This window comes from Argentina silus, assembly GCF_951799395.1.
Source record: "Argentina silus genome assembly, chromosome: 7".
NCBI lineage: Eukaryota > Metazoa > Chordata > Actinopteri > Argentiniformes > Argentinidae > Argentina > Argentina silus.
The window spans coordinates 21,405,491-21,427,350 of record NC_139661.1 but is presented as its reverse complement, the minus strand read 5'-3'; the positions used below and the strand labels follow the sequence as shown (position 1 = coordinate 21,427,350).

General features: G+C 45.2%; 1 protein-coding gene across 1 annotated transcript in view; it reads right to left on the bottom strand.

Moving 5' to 3' along the window:
* The window catches only part of ipo11 (importin 11), a 116,324-nt gene that overhangs the window by 84,448 nt on the left and 10,016 nt on the right, over window positions 1–21,860 (bottom strand). Inside the window, exons 6-13 of the mRNA XM_083674001.1 lie at window positions 10,827–10,959; window positions 10,541–10,599; window positions 7,028–7,076; window positions 5,202–5,272; window positions 4,594–4,786; window positions 3,281–3,433; window positions 2,140–2,183; window positions 270–360 (exon numbers count right to left, since the gene is read on the bottom strand). Coding sequence (XP_083530127.1) covers window positions 270–360; window positions 2,140–2,183; window positions 3,281–3,433; window positions 4,594–4,786; window positions 5,202–5,272; window positions 7,028–7,076; window positions 10,541–10,599; window positions 10,827–10,959 — 793 coding nt within the window. The remainder of the gene's footprint in view (window positions 1–269; window positions 361–2,139; window positions 2,184–3,280; window positions 3,434–4,593; window positions 4,787–5,201; window positions 5,273–7,027; window positions 7,077–10,540; window positions 10,600–10,826; window positions 10,960–21,860) is intronic.

The following is a 21,860-nucleotide window of genomic DNA, read 5'->3' as shown; positions in this document are numbered from 1 at the left end:
GGAAGGAGGCAACGAGAGACACAAGAAATTCTACTGAACGGTAAAGGCATGTGTTCTGAGCGGTTGAAATGGACAACTCAGCTGGAGATGGTGTTATATATAAGGCCTTATTAGGAGGACACCAGGGTTAGACCTTAAAGGGGCAAGATAAGAGGTATCTGGTGGATCTATGGCGGATAAGAATTTCTTGTTTCCTGTAAAGCACATTGTATTGCATTGCTATATGAAATGTGAAATACAAATGAAGACTGATCTGAATCAGAACTCACCTTGTAGATTCTGCACCATCTCCAACAGCACAGGGGTTAGTGTCTGGCTGTAGTTGTGGAATATGTCCAAGAAAAGCACCTCTGTACATGGCTGGAGAGACAAGTGGGGGGGGGGGCATAAATAGGGCAGATATAAATGCAGCAGACAACTAGACAAATAAAGAAAGGCACATATACCTACCCCCCCCCCCCCCCCCCCCCACACACACACACACACCCTCTACCTGCGTATTGTATACAAACACTCTTAAGTGACAGGAATACATATCTTTATAGAAACCCGTCCAGCTTGATGGGATCAAGTCACAAACACAACCCATGTGTCACTCTCCCTCAGGGGCAACACTGACAGAACATCAATTCTGGAGAGGATATCCATCATCAGCTGTTCCAGTCCAATTTGTATACCCAGAACAACATGGACATTGACACTAAACCCACAGACGGGTAGACCGTTTACAACAGTACGAGAGGTCAAAGGAGGGGAACGCTTTAGAGGAATCACCAATGGGGAATCCTGTGTTATCCTTGTGCTATCCTGTAAGCATGCTGCAGCGTGGGGACGGAGTGCATTGACTGTGTGAAGTGGCTGGTGGGCAAGGGCAGGTTGGAATACCTCTGTTTACATGTTCAGCTGGAGGGTCACTTAGCGTGCGTGCCATGGTAGACCAGACTGTTCAGTGTGGGAGAGTGGAGGAGACACAGGTCGGCACGGTGATGAAGGCACACACTCGACTAGAGCAATCCGATTTCCAGCATGAGCATAAATTATGTATTTGAATTGGGATTCGAGTATGACTCAACCACACTGAACCTGGAAGAAAGAGCAGGGCAGAAAGTTTGGTTTCTACACCAAGGAGATGAAAGTAAGCAGAGTAGAGAGAGAGAGAGAGGGAGAGAGAGAGGGGTAGAGAGAGAGTGAGAGTGAGAGAGAGAGAGAGAGAGAGAGAGAGAGAGAGAGAGAGAGAGAGAGAGAAGGAGAGAGAGAGAGAGAGGTAGAGAGGGGTAGAGAGAGAGAGAAAGTGAGAGAGTGCTACCCTAGTAGTAGAGAGAGAGTGTGCTACCCTAGTAGTAGAGTAATATGTACAATGCCATATATCAACACCCATATGTGGCTGCTCTGTATTCAGTCTCCAAAGTCCTTCAGGTGTTGAAGTTTTATATCCGTCAATGTCATTGTAAAGCCAAAGGCACATCTATAAAATGCATGGGAAATTATAATGCCCCTCTCTTCTCTTCTGTCTGGAGTTTACTGCAAATGCTCTCGACCAACCAGCAAGAGTCCTGTGACAGTGTGACAATCACTGCACTGACACGACATCAATTTGCTGCGTCTGTGGAACAGAAGACCTGCTATATCTGTTTCAGAAGACGATGGGGAACATTCTTCTTGTTTTTTTTGTTTTTTTCCTTTCAAGCCAAGGACAACAGTTCAGCTCTCATTTTTTCTGGTCGAGAGAAAAACGAGTTCTGATGTTTGTGTGACAGATATATGGAGGTAATTGAGCATGTTGCTGTTGTTCTGCTGAGGACCACTGGGTTTCTGTTAAAAAAAACACTGCTCGCTTCTCACCACGGCAACCCACCGGTCTGAAAACAAGTGAACAAAAGGCACCGATGGCTTTCAACCCCCACGCCCCAACTTTGTTGAGGAAAATCTCATTAATGTGATGAATAATCCGGTTCGGGCCGGGGTGTACTTGACTTCCCCACCAGTCAAGAGGAGAGAGGGGGAAGAGGACGAGCAAGAAAATAATTAGTTTCAGCGTGGACGTGTTAAAAATAATATGGGAGTGAAAGCGGTAGCCACAGAGAGCAGAGCTGCCCCTGCCAGCTTCCTTGTGGTTAGTCGCCTGAACGTTCCACTCACCCGTAGACTGTACTTCCAAGAGTCACCCCCCGTTTCTTCAACAGCTGAGGAAAAACAAGATGACAGAAGAGCAGAGATGACTTTACTTTACTCCAATAACGCTTACATGGCGTCAGAGGGGTAACAAAGCTACAATCGCTAAAAAAAACTAAAATCACTACCCCTTCTAAGTGAAGAACCGGCCACATTAGCTATTGTCACAATATCAATACCACCAAAACCAAACTCCACACTTCGTCATCCTCTGTGGCAACGTCACGTCCGTCTGTAAACCTGAGACCGGCTCAGAGTGCCACAATGCACTTAAGCACTTCCAGATGACACACTGCTCTGTTCAAACAGATAACACCGGTACAGAAATGTGAATATGAGAGTTGGCCATTAGCGTCCCATTTGTCAGAGTAATCTGCCGTGTGAGGGGACCGCCTGTTCCCGCCGCAGGCTCTCATTTGTCAGTGACTGGGGAGATGGGGAGAGAGATTAGCCCGGGCTAATGTCATTTAATGGGGAAATAGGGGTCACGGCTAATGTCTGGGGCTGCCAGGGGTTGAGGCATACTTCAGTACGGAGGCAGGTGAGAGGCGCTGAAGCAGCCGTAGCTGTGTGGGGGAGTGTGTGTGTGTGTGGGTGTGTGTGTGTGTGGGGGGGGGGGTGTGTGTGTGGGGGGGGGGTGTGTGTGTGTGTGGGGGGGGGGGGGTGTGTGTGTGTGTGTGTGTGTGTGTGTGTGTGTGTGTGTGTGTGTGTCTTATGGTCATTGTCACCAGGTATGTGATCGACAAACAAATAAGTACTTGATTATTGTGAGGAAAAGATAAGAGCTATAAGACCTGGTGTTGCAGGGTCTGTCTGTCTGTCTGTCTGTCTGTCTGTCTCTGTCTGTTTAGGATGCCATGTCACACTGTCTGTCTGTCTGTCTCTGTCTGTTTAGAATGCCATGTCACACTGTCTGTCTGTCTGTCTGTCTCTGTCTGTTTAGAATGCCATGTCACACTGTCTGTCTGTCTGTCCGTCTCATCTATCTATCTGTCTGTCTGTTTGTGTGTGTGTGTGTGTGTGTGTGTGTGTGTGTGTGTGTGTGTGTGTGTGTGTGTGTGTGTGTGTGTGTGTGTGTGTGTGTGTGTGTGTGTGTTCTTGAACGTACCAAAGCTCTCTGGGTCCTCCTCCCACATGGCAAGCTCCTCCTCCGTGAGCAGGAAGTAGTGGGAGACCAGGCGCCGCCCGATCTCCGTCAGGGTGGGGTGTGTGAAGAACGCCGTCTTGATCTTGTGAGCCTCTAGACTCTCTGGTTTACTTTCTGAGAGGGGGGGGGAGAGGGAGGGGGGGGGGAGGGAGAGAGGAAGAGGGAAAGATCGAGCAGAGAGAGAGAGAGAGAGAGAGAGAACAGGTTAGGATAGGTTATGGCCTCAGGAGGTCGGGAAGAATCCCCCCTTTGTATCTCCAACGCTCTACTCTCCACCCATCCCCATTAACAACCATCCATAACCATCAACACCCACCCATCCCCATTAACAACCATCCAGAACCATCAACACCTGAGTCTTATCACCTCCAGCTTATATAGAGGAATAAAACGCCGGTAAAAAACCGGCAGCTCCTGGTCCGTGTCATTACCAACCCTATGCTCACAGTGCTACGTTAATGACTCCAGGCACACACAGGGAGCCTGCCTGCCTGCCTGCCTGCCTGCCTGTCTGTCTGTCTGACTGACAGGTGATGCGCACTTATGAATAAGTCAAGAGGTTTTCTGTGTGCTGCGTTGGAAGACAATCTAAAGCTTTCCCCTGTAGCTCCGATCCAGCGCTCAAAGCACAACGCAGGCAAAATAAAAGAGTTCGACTCTGCCTGCTCTCTGAAAAAAAACCACCATCACAGGGGAGGTGGGGGAGATGGGGGGGGGGGAGGGGGGACACACGGAAGCAGAAAGCTTAAAAACTCTGCTGTCGTTGACAATCGCAGAGAATTCAAGCCATTCCACCCTGTGCTCCAAACACCATCAGAACACAGTTGCTTATTAACAACAGCATCCCCGCCGATGGCTTGAAATGAACATGAGCTGTAGGGGGGGGTGGGGAGGTGGGGGGGTGGGGGGGGAGCAAGCACACTACGCCTGCTGCAGCGTTGCGGAGAATCTGGGAGGACTGTGACACGCTCAGACGTTGCCAACGATTCACTTTGATTATTAAACCGTGTTTGATTGTTTGCGGCCGCGATGAGGGATGTTAAGCACCGCACAGTGTCTCTGTATCCATCTATTTGTTAGGGTTAGGGTTAGGGTTAGGGTTAGGGTTTTCCTCCTGTCTTACCGCACCCGTCCCTCTCCCTCTCTCCCTCCCTCCCTCCCTCTGTGCTCCCCATTTCCTCTCTAACTCCCTCCCTCCCTCCCTCCATCCATCCCACCCCCCACCCACCTCCCTCCCCTCATCTCTCTCCCTCCCCCCCCCCCCCCCCTCCTACCTTCTATGTTTTTGGAAGGTTTGTAGGCATCGTTTTTGACAATCATCTTGATGAGGTTCATGCACTGGACAGTGAAGCGCTCAAACGTCACCCCGTCCCCCGCAGGCGTGAACACGTAGCTGACGGCAAACTCCAGGGAGCGCTGGATCAGAGGGATGAAGGCACACGGGTGGCACTCCAGGAAGTCCAACAGCTATGGGAGAGAGGGAGGAGGGGGAGGAGGAGGAGGAGGAGAGAGGGGGGGGGGGGGGAGGGGGAGAGGGAGGGGGGAGGAGGAGGAGGAGGGGGGGAGGGAAGAGAGAGAGCAGAGATACAAATAAGGGGAGAAAAGGCAGAGAAAGAGAGAAAAAGGAGAGGGTGAGCCAGAAGGAGAGAATAACATCGGACCTGATAACTTTACCTCAGATTCAGAAGGAATCATGAGTCAAATCACATGAATTAACTTGTTCAATAAAGACACATTGATACTTTCAAAGGTCCAAATGGCTTCAAAGCAAAACATTTTTTCCAAAACAACCATACACTGTAGTTATGATCACATAAAATAAAGAGCAGCACAAATCCCAGACTGTGCCTTTAACGTTGTCACATTAAGATGATGGACTCACCACTTTAGTGTAGAGTATGATAGACTTCTCAAGCTTCTCTCTACACGAGCTACCTGGACCAACCTGCCGACCTGGAACACATCACCAAACAACATGAGACACGGTGAATCCAACCAATGATAGGTTAAAGCAGGACGACAGTGACAGTATTGAAACCCCTGAACTGCCCTTCCTCCCTTGTAACACGAGGGTCATCACACTGGCCATCACATGAAGCGGCCACACTGATTGTTAGGGTTAAGGTTAGGGTTAGGGGACAGTAGGTACAAGACATTCCACGTCAGTCTAACTAACCACTTCCAAACTCCCATGGTGCACTCTGACAATCACAGCGGCAGCAGCGGCAGCACGCCTGACTTCATATCTCTGATGGGACGCCAGGGGGCCAGCGGAGAGCAGGGGGGGGAAATGATGTTAAGTGGCGACTGATCTTGTCTGAGTAATGCAACCACGGCAGAGATCCAGGAGAAAAGGGCCGGAGACGGAGGCGGTGGAGCCGTGATGCAGCAGAGTAAGGACCTAAACGACCTCCGTGTCCCTGGCTCAGACTCACTTCATTAGTCACAAGACACAACGTAAGAGAGAGATCGCCCCCGCCTGTCAGAGGGAAAGGGCCTGTTGTGGATCTAATAAAGCAGAAGTAAAAACCGTGGAGGCCGCTGTGTCATAAAAGAGTCCAACAGCCGTTCAAAACGTGGCTCTATAAAACCATTCGAGATGATGCGGTCAATAAAAATCCCTGTCTTGTTGTTCGCGTTCACATCAGCCTCCCCGACGACACTGGCGAGGAAAACAGAAAGACGCCCGTTCTGTTCCGATAGGTTTTAAAGCGCGGCCGAGCCTTCATTCGTCCCTTCCCGTCCTTCCTTTAAAAGACCAGAGATCTGCAAAGACTGGACAGGTGACAGCGACAGCTAGGGAGGTGACTGAGGCCACAAGGGCCTCACTGGTTTGAGACGCATCCATTGGTCTGAGGAAGTGCTTGTGAAATCCGTGCAGCCATCAATCAGGTATGTTATGAGGCAGGGGTTTCAGCGTGGTAGGGTCAGCGTGTGTGTGTGTGTGTGTGTGAGTGTGAGTGAGAGGCTAGTGCTTTTTATTGGGCCTGAGCACTCCATTAAACAGAAGCGACAAACACAGACACAGACACAGACACACACACACACACACACACACACACACACACACACACACACACACACACACACACACACACACACACACACACACACACACACACACACACACACACACACACACACACACACAAACAGACAGACAGACAGACAGACAGATAGATAGATAGATGAGACGGACAGACAGACAGACAGTGTGACATGGCATTCTAAACAGACAGAGACAGACAGACAGACAGTGTGACATGGCATTCTAAACAGACAGAGACAGACAGACAGAGAGAAACAGACAGACAGAGACAGACAGACAGAGTGGCATTCTAGACAGACATGTGACCTCTAGAGGGCTATTATCCTTCTCACGGGGAGCAGCAGGCAGGAACATGGAGGATGGACATCTCTCTAAAGCCAGGCTTATTTATCTGACCTTATCTAGTGCTGCCCGGGCTTATATTTCTCCCTTCGCTCGCCCAGTGTCAATGAGTTCCCAGCTATCTCCCCGGCACAAAATACCAGCAGGACCAATACTCACTGACCCCCCCCCCCACCAGAGGAACATATTGTGTGTGATAGCAGAGCCTGATAGCATTATGATATTTCTTCCACATTCTGTGACGGTTGATAGGGTCATAATCTGGATAAGCGTGTACGTAAGCCTTTTAGGAAAGAAAACAGCCAGAAAATACTCACAGCATTCCAGGAACTGTTTTAGCCGCTCAAACACTGCGTTCAGGAAGCCCTGGAGGGAAAGGAGGGAGAGAGGGAGGGAGGGAGGGAGGGAGGGAGGGGAGGAGGGGGAGTGGGTTAAGAGGGTGGAGAGGAAGGTGAGAGAGAGGTGAAAGAGTCAGGTTAATGTCTTTGGCATGGTGGTCACATCACTCATCATTGCCTCATCAGTATTTCGAGCGGACACTGCACCACACTGGGGAAGGCAGGGTGAGGGGGGGGGGGGGATGAAGACAGGAGCACTGAGAGGAGATGGGAAAGGGGGGGGGTGAAGATACTGAGAGGAGATTGGGGGGGTAGGAATGAAGACATGAGCACTGAGAGGAGATTGGGGGGGGAATGAAGACAGGAGCACTGAGAGAAGATTGGGGGGGGGGAATGAAGACAGGAGCACTGAGAGGAGATTGGGGGGGGAATGAAGACAGGAGCACTGAGAGAAGATTGGGGGGGGGAATGAAGACAGGAGCACTGAGAGAAGATGGGGGGGGGAATGAAGAGGGGGCACTGAGAGGAGAAAGGGGGTGGAAAGGAAGGGTGAGGGGGGGGGGGCATGCATGTGTGTGTGTTTCTGCTGGTCTCTGGTGGGCACAGTGGAGTTGGTGTGATAGCCATGAGCAAAGGGAAGAGTGGGGGAGGAGGGGTGAGGAAGGGTTAAAAGGAGAGAGGGAGAGTGGCATTAAGGGGAAAATGACTGTCATGTTTTTCTGGTCTCCATCAGCAGTTTCAAATGGCCATCCCTAGTGCGTGCGTGTGTGTGTGTGTGTGTGTGTGTGTGTGTGTGTATATGTATGAGTGTGTGTGTGTGTGTGTGTGTGTGTGTGAGAGTGTGTTCTCTGAGGGGTTGTGTTCAGACAGTGTGTTAGTCAGTACAGTCCCATACTGTGTGGATTACAGACACATCATCACAGTGGCTCGGCTAATGAGCTAGGACCCGGGGTGGCCTCAGACACACAAACACACACCCACCCACACACACACACACACACACCAACACACGCCATACACACATGACATATGACTAGGGATGCACCTTATTAGGATTATGGGCCTATTCCAATTATTCAAACATAAAAGGCTAATATCTATTCCCGATATTGATTATTTGTTATTTATTTACCTATTTGTGACCTGACATAAAATGAATCAATATTTAGCTTTACTGCTTACAGTAGGATTTATTAACAGAACTGCGACAGAAAATATATCCATATCCACACACACACACACACACACACACACCACAGTTCACAACCTTCTAAAATAGATTTTCTGTTCAGCAGCACAGAAATGAACTGCAAATCCAACCACTAAAACAGCGACATACTAAGCCATAATGGTCACATTCATCCATGTTTAGTGACGCAAGGTATTATACCTTTTCACACTTGTGAACACTATAAAACACTTCTGCAGTCCAATCAAAGGAATGGCTTATTCTGCATGAACTCACCCTAACTACAGGACCAGAACAGCTCATTAACAATGCAAGACAAAGCCCCACATTGCATCACCTTTGTTATCAAACTCTCCCAGCCAGGACTGATCTACAAATACATTCTGGTGAGCAGTCTGAGGCGGTGCCAGTCGGCTCTGAGGCAGAAAAGCTGTCCTTCACTTTCAAAAGTGTGTGTGCTTCCGCCCAGGTGGGACAGAGGGGAGACCTCTAATAGAGCAATCACATTATTACAAGGCCTCAGGCTGTGGAGGTAACAACACAAATAATGTAACTAGAAGGTGAAGGTTTATTCTGTCCGTTCTCAGAGCTGTGGATCTGAGGGATAAGTGAGGTGAATAACCACGTTCCTCGGGGGTGAATAACTTCTCCAAGTTTTCAGTTTAAAGGGAGGCGACGGGATAACTTCTGTAATTTCAGCCTTTTTTAATTATTATTATTTTATTTTTTTCAAACCTTTTTTTATTTTTTTTAAGTTTTAAAAGTCGCGCTTATTCCCGTCGCATGTGCAAAATACTGGCACCGACAAACTAGGGATTCCGCGGCTGAATGAAGGAAGACTGATTCAGTTCATAGATTATATTTGTACAAGCTTTACATTGACCATCCGGACCCAAAACAAGAGGTTTAAAAATGACAGTTGAGAATATCCCGTAAGAAGCCCAATTAGATCACAGATTTTCAGCTTTCCGTTTTTGCTCCTTGGAGAAGTAATCACAAGCAGCATATATACATCTATCTATTAAATATTTACTTTATATTTAAATATTTACCACTTTCACTTCTCCCGGTCTCTCCTACTCATTTGTAGGTGAAATAACCGGCATTCAAATGTCTTTTTAATGTCTGGATAACTACCCTCAAATAACCTTCAGCCTGTCAACCAGAGAGCTTCTCATTAGTGCTGTAATTACACACTGTAAATAGGCCCATATTAATCATAAACACACGCATGAATAAAGAAGGCTGTGTAACCGTGCCTATGACCTCATTAACATAGACATAGACAAAAACAGACTTTTTATTTTTATTTTGTTTTAACCTTTATTTATCCAGGTTAATCTCATTGAGATATACGTAATCTCTTTTTTAAGAGACCTGGGCATAAACCATGTCCACCAAGACACTTCTAAACACAGGGGCTTTAGTGATTTACATGGTTCTGCATTAATGGGCCCCTTGAGCTTTGAGGAGGAGCCAATCAGAGGATAGTGTGTCTGTGTAAATCCTAGAGGGGAGGTGAGAACCTCCAGGAAAACTCATTCAATCTCAGTCAAAGGAGCTTCTGACACAGTGGATCTCAGGATAATGGGTCTACATGCAGCTACAGCTTCTCCTGAATTCTCCTGCTAAGGCAAATGTGGATGGTTGATTCATGGCGGGCATCAGTGTCAAAGCATATGAGATATGGAGACACTGGTACTCCTTTACAGGCTAATGAAAAAAGGAGATAAGTGAGATAAGCAAGATAGGTGAGAGTTGACAATGGATTGACACATACATACACACACACACACACACACACACACACACACATACACATACACATACACATACACATACACATACACATACACATACACATACATACACATACACACACACACACACACACACACACACACACTCCCTTTCTGCTGCATTCTCTCCTACGACTTTCTACTTTAGGGTTTCCTTTCCTTTCAAATCCCTGGCTGATCTTTCAACATGCCGCTCCCTCATCAAGGAGAGGGGAGGAGTTAGATCCCGAGTCTGAGTTCAAAAGACCAGAGCAAATTATTCCATTAACTCTCAACAACTGGAGGGCCGCGTTCATGGGTTTGGACTTTTTTTCCCCCACTGAGAGGATGAGGAGAGGAATTTTAAAGAGGGGCACAGGAACTGCACAAACAGTAGATTGCACAATCCAATCACAACGTCTGACCAGACATTTCAGACTAAGATTTCTTATATATTTTTTATTCTATTTTTTTTTTTTCTCTTTTCATTTCTTTTAGTTATTCTCTCTGGTTATCCAAACTCACCATTACTTCCATGTTCTGTTGTGGCTCCTGGAATCCGTGAACGGTCAGCTTCCGCAGAACTGGTAGGGGGAAATGAGACCATTTTTGTTCATGAAATTGCCAGCACCATATTTTGTGTGTGTGTGTGTGTTTGTTCTGTGTGTGTGTGTGTGTTTGTTCTGTGTGTGTGTGTGTGTGTGTGTGTGTTTGTTCTGTGTGTGTGTGTGTGTTTGTTCTGTGTGTGTGTGTGTGTGTGTGTTCTGTGTGTGTGTGTACGACCATCAGTGTTTTCTACGTTATGACTTACCCTTCAGTGAGAGAAGTGTCCTCTCCAGCGAGCCGAGGGCGGCGGTCTCGTCTCTGGCGTAGATCTGCTGGAGGAAGCAGTCTGTGTGGTGGCTCCACAGGGAGCAGGCAAAGCTGTAGATGCCTGATGCCAGCTGGACCACAGACACAACACAGTCAGTCACAAACAGCAATAACAGACTGGATCAGGAAACAGACCCCCACAAAAGCGCATGGACACACACACACACACACACACACACACACAAGTACGCACGCACACACACACAGACAGGAGGAAAATTTGCAATTTGGCTCTCTATGGTTCGGTTATTTTTCTCTCCCCTATATTACCCTGGACCTGAATTGCTGCTTTTCTAAATGGCATTTTTCTTAAATAGCGCGGCAATATTCTGGAAGGTACAAAAACAACATTTCAAGGTATATCAACCAAAACTACTGCAATCTAATTATAATAGAAATGTTGGCAAGCAACACCAGTAATGGATTTATCGCAATGTGACTACAAAGTAACCAAACCAATGGCAATATCACGTCATGCAGGCCCATCACATCATTCAGGCTGTCTGTACAGTGAAACCTAGTGAAGGCAGATATGATGGAGGAGGACACAGTCTGTGGACAATCTGAATGGCTGTATAAAGAGATTAGCCAGAAAAAAAGCAGAGAAGCTTTAATGTGGTCATTTATCCTCTCTGAGAGAGCTTCAGAAACCCTAACATTAAAACCCACAACAATCTCTATGGAAACCATTTATAAAAAATGAAAAAAAAACATCCACATCTCATGGCATGCACACAGACACATGCACACAGACACATGCACATGCACACAGACACATGCACATGCACATGCACAGACACAGACACAGACACAGACACACAGACACATGCACACAGACACATGCACATGGTTTACTGGAGTGTGAAGTGTGTGCTTCCAAAATGGCATTCAACAGTCAAATGATTCAGCGCTACAGGACTCTTAATCTGAAGATAAGACACGTCTAATGATTCAGCGCTACAGGACTCTTAATCTGAAGATAAGACACATCTAATGCATGTGATCAAGTGTTTGTTTGAAGTCAATTCGTTGTACAGACGAAACGGCTGAGATTCAAACATCGACACTCCTTCAATCTTTAAAACGCCATTGACGGTTCAAACGACGCAGCTCTGTCAAGGTTACAGTAATGGGTTTTTGTGTTGATTTTGTATGTAAACCCCTCGAGCGCCTGAAAGCAATAATAAATTCATATGACGTTTGTGGTGTGAGACTCAATAAATATACATATACGCCATTTATCTGACGCTTTTATCCAAAGCGACTTACATTGCAGTGAGTGCACACATTTCAGTATATATGGTCCCAGCGGGAATCAAACCCACAACCTAAGCGTCGTTAGCGCCGTGCTCTACCCACTAAGCCACAGAGGACCACTAAATAAATCCCATAACACACACATCCAGTATGCCTCATGACAGAGACGAGTCCTGCACTGCACACACACAACCGACAACTGGATCTGTGAGAGCCAATCATAGCCTAGTCTCCGGTTGCCATATCGGCCCACTTCATCCCTCCCCTACCTTCCATTTCTTAAGCGTGCTTTTTGTTTCCATACCTTGGCAGTGGTTGGTAGTGATAGCAAGGAGATGAGATTAAACTATAGCTGACCCAATTGAAATATGAAGATACCTTTTGTTTTCCATTTGGAAACCCACTCCCACAGTGTCATGACTTGTCTGAAGAGGTAAGTGACTCATCAAAGTCCTTCCCCCCCGAAAGTGTGTTTTGAATCTCAGAGTTACAATGGTTACAAACGTCAGACCCGTCGTTCACATCTTCACATTTGGACTCAAGTCAGGTTACTTGGGTCTTGTCCATTTACACTGTTTTATCCATAGCGAGTGAGTGCAAACTTGTTTGTTTGTACATACACTCACTGAACACTTTATTAGGAACACCTGTACACCTTCTCATGGTGGAGGCGGTGTAATGGTGTGGGGAATGTTTTCTTGGCACACTTTGGGCCTGTTAATATCAATCAATCATTGCTTGAATGCCACAGCCTATTTGAGTATTGTTGCTGACCATGTGCGTCCCTTCATGGCCACAATTTATCCATCTTCTAATGGCTACTTCCAGCATGATAATGCACCATGTCACAAAGCAAAAGTCGTCTCAAACTGGTTTCATGAACATGACAATGAGTTCAGTATTCACTGGCTTTCCCAGTCACCAGATCTGAATCCAATAGAACACCTTTGGGATGTGGTAGAACGGGATATTCACAGCTTGAAAGTGCTCCTGAAAAATCTGCAGGAATTGAGTGACGCAATCATGTCATCATGGACCAGAATCTCAAAGGAATGTTTACAACATCTTGTGGAATCAATGCAGAAGAATTGAAGCTGTTTTGAGAGCAAAGGGAGGCCCTACCCAGTATTAGTATAGTGTTCCTAATAAAGAGCAAAGGGAGACCCTACCCAGTATTAGTATAGTGTTCCTAATAAAGTGTTCGGTGAGTGTAGGTGCCAGCAGGACTGGAATCCACAAACCAGGTGCTGCTAGAGCCATGCTTTACCGAATGAGTAACAGAGGACCTCTCCAGAAAGAACTCTACTTCCTCTGTTCTGAAAGGATTGGATTGGGGGGCCATTAGCAAGATGGGGGATTCATTCCCACCAGAGAAACTTCCATCCAAATGTTTTTATGAACACACTCTGCACAGTCTCCCTTTGTTGCTAATTAACATTTCCATACACTTACATCCAGCACCAGCACAAAATGGGTTAGTGGATTTTCTACCCTTTCTTCTACTTCATTTGAATATTTCCCATGAGCGCCATGATCAACTCTCCTGCCTCCAAATGATTAACTAGCCCGTGTGCACTGATTACACGTCAGGAGGGTAAACATGAACTTATGACATAACAGCAAAGGAAACATCACATGATATAAACTGCTTTGATGCCATCAACGGAAATATGTGCGCACGGTTTTTAATGATTATCACTAAAAGTGACATTTGAAGAATTCATAGAGAGAATGTAATTTGTCTCTCCCCAGGAATAAAACATGAGAGGGTGTTTGGACCATAAGGAAACACACATCAAACTGAAAGACTTCAGCAGAAAACAGTGTTCCTCACAAAGCCATCAACATTTACATAACTTTGTACAGTCTTTGAATGTTCAATGACCTGCGTCTTTTGATTCCTTGGATCAGAAATCTGGTCCGCAGATAAACAACAAATCAAATGAATAAGAAGGCTGAGCTTTATTTCACTTTCTTTACCTTCATTGCCGCCGTTTCCGAGCAACAAGGTATGGAATATCAAAGCCCCAAACAAGGTCCTATATATCTAGACACTTGCATTTGTAACATGCACATGTAGGCCTGTGTGTGTGTGTGTGTGTGTGTGTGTGTGTGTGTGTGTGTGTGTGTGTTGTCTATGAACACTCCATCACAATATGCTTGTCCCTCCTTCCACATCTCTCTCCGTCCCACATCCTGCCTGATAATCACCCTTTAAAGGATCAGAGAAAAAGATGAGGTGGGCGCAGTGGGAGAGAGAGAGAGAGAGAGAGAGAGAGAGAGAGAGAGAGAGGGGGGGGAGTTTGGGGAGGGAGAAAAAAATTATAGAAAAGAAGAGGGGGTGGAGAGAGAAAATGAAAGGAGCGAGAGAGAGAGAGAGAATGACTCTGTCATCCCAGAATTTGAATGGAGGCAGGCCTGTCTAATAAAAACTGAATTTGATATGAAAGAGGCCCGTTTCTCTTCTTTTTTGAAGGTAAGAATCCTCATTATTCAAATGACACTGGCACAGATGAAAGGTTTTAATACTTCATCAGAATCTGGCACTCTCCACATCCCTCCCTCTTTATGCCAGCAGCAACACACACACACATCTGCATCTCTTCAACACAACCCGATAACACACTGTATGCACACACAGGCGCACACACACACACACACACACACACACACACACACACACACACACTCATGCACTCCCTTGAAACACTTTGCACCAACACCAAAGATGAATGGCTTGTATAAGGAGATGAGCCAGAAAAAAAGCAGAGAAGCTTTAATGTGGTCATTTATCCTCTCTGAGAGAGCTTCAGAAACTCTAACATTAAAATCCACAACTATCTCTATGGAAACCATTTATAAAAAAAAAAATGAAAAAAAAACATCACATCTCCATGGTAACCACACACAATTTCTATTACCTGCCTTTGATGGATTAATTAGAGCAAATTAGTTATTCACCTCCCTTAATCAGTTACTCAGAATGGTGTGTGTGTGTGTGTGTGTGTGTGTGTGTGTGTGTGTGTGTGTGTGTGTGCGTGTGTGCGGAGTCAGAACAGGGTGTGGGGAAGAAGAATTGTCATTAAGAATTGATGTCTTCACCCTTCTAATGCTTCCCCATGTCTTGCGTCAACTTCCAATCATAGTCAGTATATCCACAAATATTAATGATACGACAACTCCATTTCGGCTGTTGAATGCGAAAGTCATTTAGACTCAAAATGAGGGTGCCGAAAAATCCTCCACCCAGAAACTAATCATAGATAGAACCGGTCCAAGGCCATTTGAGTAACTCGTTCAATAAATCCATTTCATCCGTTAAAACGAAAACAACCCCATCAACGTACAGTACCAGTCAAAAGTTTGGACACACCTTCTCATTCAATGGTTTTTATTTATTTATTTTTTATTATTTTCTACATTGTAGATTAATATTGAAGACCTCAAAACTATGAAGGAACACATATGGAATTATGTAGTAAACAAAAAAGTGTTAAACAAACCAGAATATGGTTTATATTTTAGATTCTTCAAAGTATCCACCTTTTGCTTTGATGACAGCTTTGCACACTCCTGGTAAGGTGTGTCCAAACTTTTGACTGGTGCTGTACATGTTTTTGTATTGTCTGCCTTCTATTCATTCATCTACCGTAATACACTGGTGACAATCCTTTCTCAGGTATCAAAATAACCCATTAAGGTGATTAATCAACGAGTAATTACGGTTTTACTGTGCCAACAATGGCTCTGAGATGATGATTGTGCTATTAATTAAAGTCTTTCCTGAGTCAACTTAATATATTTGCTGCACTGCTCCGTGGGGACCCATTCTCCACAGAGACTAATGAAGGAGTGGGATAGCCTATGAGGGGACTACAGTATGTATGTAGCCATATTTAGCTGAGGCAGTGAGGCCACATGGACCTGAGACTGCAGGATGTAGCAGGTTAATCCTTTCCCTCAGACATTTTGACTCGTACACATAGACAGAGTCCCACAGCCATCCTCGATGGACTAAATGGCCCATTTATTTTCCCTTTGGATCTTTAGTGTCTGAGTTTCAACAGCATCAGTCATGCTAGCTGGTGCTCTGATGACATGATGTTCAGACGCTTAGACGCTCTTTAGAGTTCTTAAATCACACAGTCAGCTTTACCTGACCGTGTAGCCGGAGACACAAAATAAAGCTTTCACAAGTGCTTAAACTTGTCAAAATTAGATGGAGAATGTGGCCTGAGTTATCAGGTCATGCATACAATAGTAAAGCCCCCATTTCTACAGACTGGTTTCTCCGTAGCTGCAACTGCAAAGTCTGCATCAGACTGGAGTTGCACACGAATACATAGGCGTCAACACACAAGCATCATCCCACGCTCCCTGTCGCTCAATAAAAACCTGCTTCAAGATATATCCTAGTTGTTTGTTGTGTTGCTCCTTTCTTTTTGCGGAAAGTTGAAATTAAGTCAAAATATTCACCGGGAGAGATGTTTGATCCGTTTGGCAGGGGCGTATTACTGGTACAGCACACACGTTTTTTCCCTCAACACGCGGCTTGAGGAGAAACCGTGCGCTTGCATGAGCTGGCATATGGTATGCACCACCGCAACAACAGGGAGGAAAAAACAACCAAAAAAACAGATCAAACATCACTTCTGGCGAGGTGTTTTGACTTAAATTCAACTTTCCGCAGAAAGAACCACACAACAAACAATTGGGACATCTTGTTTTTATCTAGTTTTTATTCTGCACTAGAGAAGCGGCAGTGTGCTTTTATATTGTCATCTACAGTTCCAGTCAAAAGTTTGGACACAACTTGCCAAGAGTGTGCAAAGCTGTCATCAAGGCAAAAGGTGGCTACTTTGAAGAATCTAAAATATAAACCATATTCTGGTTTGTTTAACACTTTTTTTTGTTTACTACATAATTCCATGTGTTCCTTCACAGTTTTGATGTCCTCAATATTACTCTACAATGTAGAAAATAATAAAAACTCTTGGCAAGGTGTTTTTTTCCGATACAGGTAGGGGGAGGGCCAGACTTTCACTCGATACAGGTAGGGGGAGGGCCAGACTTTCACTCGATGCAGGTAGGGGGAGGGCCAGACTTTCGACAATCTTCATGAAGAAGTTTTTACTAAACCACAATGTAGCGATGACATTGGATTGATATGAGCAATTGTTTGCTCAATCGATGACTGACTTGGTTGACGGACTGAAGTCTATCCTGGCTTATGTAACCGTTGGCAGTGATGACGGACACTTAAGCTGAGAGGTGGAGTTCTAAACTGAGAGGGGTAAGTGGTTTGAGCATGTGAAAAAGCACTATGAAACTAATCCATTATAAGCGCCACCAACTATCCTATTTAAGTACGTAAGACAACAGGGGTTCCTACATTTTTTACGAAAGACATATTATCCACTGCACAGTTAAACCATTAAAGCTACCCTTCCTTCGTGGAATGGCATAGTAGGGAGTCTTTTAGACCCATTTAATTCAAATTAACTACAACTGACAGGCTGTGAAAACAGCCTCAGAAACCATTTATTATATTCACAGAAAAGTGGGCAATTTTAACTTTGGTAATAACTTGGTATTGAATGTGTCATTATTTCTATATTGTTATCCTTCACCTGAGCCACAGCAGGATGTACATAATTATATCTTGTATATTATCTTCCATTCTTGGATATATTTCACAATAGTGCAAAAATCTTTGATGTAGAGCCAATTCACAGCAAGCATTAAGGACTTTTTAAAATCAACAAATGTGTGTGTGTGTGTATCCGTTTGTAGAATTGTAGAGTATGTGAGTCTGTGTGGGTGTGAGTGTGCTTGTGTGTGTTTTTTGTGTACCTGTAGTGTTGTGTGTGTGCGCTAGTGTGCTTGTATGCCCGTGTGTGTGTGTGTGTTCTTATGTCTGCACTCTTCTATGAGCGTGGAGGGAGATGACAAATTTGAAGAAAGGCAACCAATTTCCTCCATTTTCATGTGTTATGAAAACGCTTCCCCATCCCAGCAGCGACAGAGCGACACAAACCGAAGCCAGTGATGTGAAGTGCAGCTCACTCCCTCAGACGATTCCCTGCTTATGACACACCATCATGTGGGATTATAGCTCTTCTACTGGTATTCATAAACAAAAGGCATTCAATAACTATCACCCACCTGTCCTCAATAACATAACTATCACCCACCTGTCCTCAATAACCCACCTGTCCTCAATAACATAACTATCACCCACCTGTACATAATAACTATCACCCACCTGTCCTCAATAACATAACTATCACCCACCTGTCCTCAATAACATAACTATCACCCACCTGTCCTCAATAACATAACTATCACCCACCTGTCCCCAATAACATAACTATCACCCACCTGTACATAATAACTATCACCCACCTGTCCTCAATAACATAACTATCACCCACCTGTCCTCAATAACATAACTATCACCCACCTGTCCCCAATAACATAACTATCACCCACCTGTCCCCAATAACATAACTATCACCCACCTGTCCTCAATAACATAACTATCACCCACCTGTCCTCAATAACATAACTATCACCCACCTGTCCTCAATAACATAACTATCACCCACCTGTCCTCAATAACATAACTATCACCCACCTGTACATAATAACTATCACCCACCTGTCCTCAATAACATAACTATCACCCACCTGTCCTCAATAACATAACTATCACCCACCTGTCCCCAATAACATAACTATCACCCACCTGTCCCCAATAACATAACTATCACCCACCTGTCCCCAATAACATAACTATCACCCACCTGTCCCCAATAACATAACTATCACCCACCTGTCCTCAATAACATAACTATCACCCACCTGTCCTCAATAACATAACTATCACCCACCTGTCCTCAATAACATAACTATCACCCACCTGTCCTCAATAACTATCACCCACCTGTCCTCAATAACATAACTATCACCCACCTGTCCTCAATAACATAACTATCACCCACCTGTCCCCAATAACATAACTATCACCCACCTGTACATAATAACTATCGCCCACCTGTCCTCAATAACATAACTATCACCCACCTGTACATAATAACTATCGCCCACCTGTCCTCAATAACATAACTATCACCCACCTGTACATAATAACTATCGCCCACCTGTCCTCAATAACATAACTATCACCCACCTGTACATAATAACTATCGCCCACCTGTCCTCTGTTCTTCCTGCCTCAGTCACTGTTCCAACTCACCAACCACTCAATCCCTCAGTCACTGTCGATATGAGAGTAACAAGTCCTCAATGGAATAAATAAGCAAATGACATTTTCATTAAACAGCCAATAACACCGTTCTTTCCACACCAATAACACCAAGTTGTGGGGAAAAAAATAGAGATCCTGCAGAATGTAATAACTCTTCAATAAACTTAACAAAACAACAGTATCCTGATTTTCAGAAGAAGAAATGCTTTTAGACTGTTGAGATAGCGATGTTTGAAGTTGTATGAAGTTGGATTTCATTTCTGGCAGAATATTGTATCAATGATTTCATCAACCCAAATGTGAATTCTCACGAATGAAGTTGGATTTTTTAATTTTATTTCTGGCTGAAAATATTGTATCATTGATGAAATAAATCCAAGTTTATTCACAGTGCAAGAAGAAAGTATCAGTCTTATCACAGAGAAACCTACAGGTTTTTACTGATTAGGACTACAGAGAAGGTCCCAGGAGTCCAACACAACTAGAGCCATTCCAACACCAGTCCTGGCCAAGGCATAGATTGGACGATGTTCAGAGGGCACAAAATAGAGAACATTTTGTTCCCCATACCTGAAATATAATCTAGTTATATTTCTATGGTCTCTAGCAGTGATCAGCTGGCAGGTAGACCACCCCAGCTGGTCCTCCAGGTGTAAATAGGATAATGAATTCGATAAATCACTGCTCTATGATGTAAGTCACTCAGGAACAGCTTCTCCCAGACAGGCAGCCCTTCCTGTTGACCTTCACAACCAGAGCCCCAGAGACAGGCCTATTTGGCATGTAGGTCTAGGCGACATGTACGGTAATACCCATGGCCCTGTTCTTAACCAGAGGCTGGCTTTACACACTTTCACAAGTTCCCTATCATCAAGAACCACAGACTGACTTCTAGAAGCCTCTACAGAGTTCCACAAGTTCCCCCATCATCAGAACCACAGTCTGGCTTTTTAGAAGCCTACAGCTGTAGAAGCTTGTAACCAACCAGCAAATGTGCATACTTTTACAAAGTATTGCTTTGAGCGACTAGTCTATCAAGCAAAGATTATAGATTCATAAGCACACAGTGATATCATTCCACTTGATCTGCAGAGCATTCAAACATCGTGTGATATTACTGTACAGGGAATTTGTGAGTGAGTGTTAGTGGAAATTGTGTTGCATTTGTCCTTCTATACTGTTCAGAAGCATATCTTAAAAGTTCATGATTCCATCCTCACTCCTTCCCTCCCTCATTTCTTCTCCCGTTCCTACACCTCCTCCACCCTTTTTCCCCCTTCTACCAAGCTATTTCTACCCTTCCCCGTCTCTTCCCTCCCTCCACCTCTCGCTTCCCTCCACCCTCATTTCACTCCCCCTCTATCTATCCTATCCCTTCCCCTCCCCTCCCCTCCTCACCCCTCATCTCCATCTCTCCGTAACTGCTCCTCCATCCCCTGCATCCTAATCGGCTGAGTCCTGTGAGGCTGGCAGGGTGCCAGTCTTTACAGGCAGCAACAGCAGCAGTAAGCCCGGTGGCCGTTAAAACCAAGAGCCAGTTAATATGCTGCCATCCTGTCCTGACCTGTCTGGGGGGGGGGTCTAAAACACCTGCTTCTCAGCTTTATACAACAGCCTCTGTCCTCAAGCTTTATCTCCCCCCCCCCCCCCCCACGCGGTTAGAGGTGGAGAACCGGGCACACATACAGTTGACATGCATTAACACTGAGAGAGAGGTGCAGAGACAAAGGCTGTGTGGGGGATTAGAAGCAGACCGGAAGAGAGATAGAGATTGCGGGAAAGGAGAGATAGAGAGAGTGGAGGGAGATATAGAGGGGTTAAGTGGCTGACAACTCAAAACTTTTGAACTGGAGATTTAAATTATTCATAGTTAGAGGACCTGCCTCTGACTCAGAGGTGAGAAACGTGGCCCAGGGAAATGGCTCAGATATTATTCATTCTTTGCTTTTCGTTAGAGATGTGGAGCCCTGTTCCTTTCAAGCCGAGCGCTGTGCTACAGTACATACGCTTGTGTTGGTTTGGAAGGTTAAGGCTAGGCAAATCTGCCGTGGTGTTTTCTCATCAACACTGCTACAGAACTGTATGTCATTATTGGCAGGGCTTTACTAGATGTGTGTGTGTGTGTGTGTGTGTGAGATACCTAGCTTTTGATCTACAGAACGCATTTGGAAGCTGTTTTCACATGTTGAGGTAAACAAATCTGTGAAGTCCCTTTAATGTGTCACAGATTGCCCAGTCTGACATGCCTGTTATTTTTCTTATGCTGGGGTCTTATCTTCTTTAAAAAAAATAATAATAATACAGAGGAAAACATTGTGTCACTTCAAAGTCGGAGCATATCTGTTCTGATTTTCACACCGGCTTGCAAACTCTCAAAGGTCTCACAGCAGCTAAACAGCATCCCCCAGAGGCAAAGACTGTCACTACACCAGAGGGGGGGGGGGG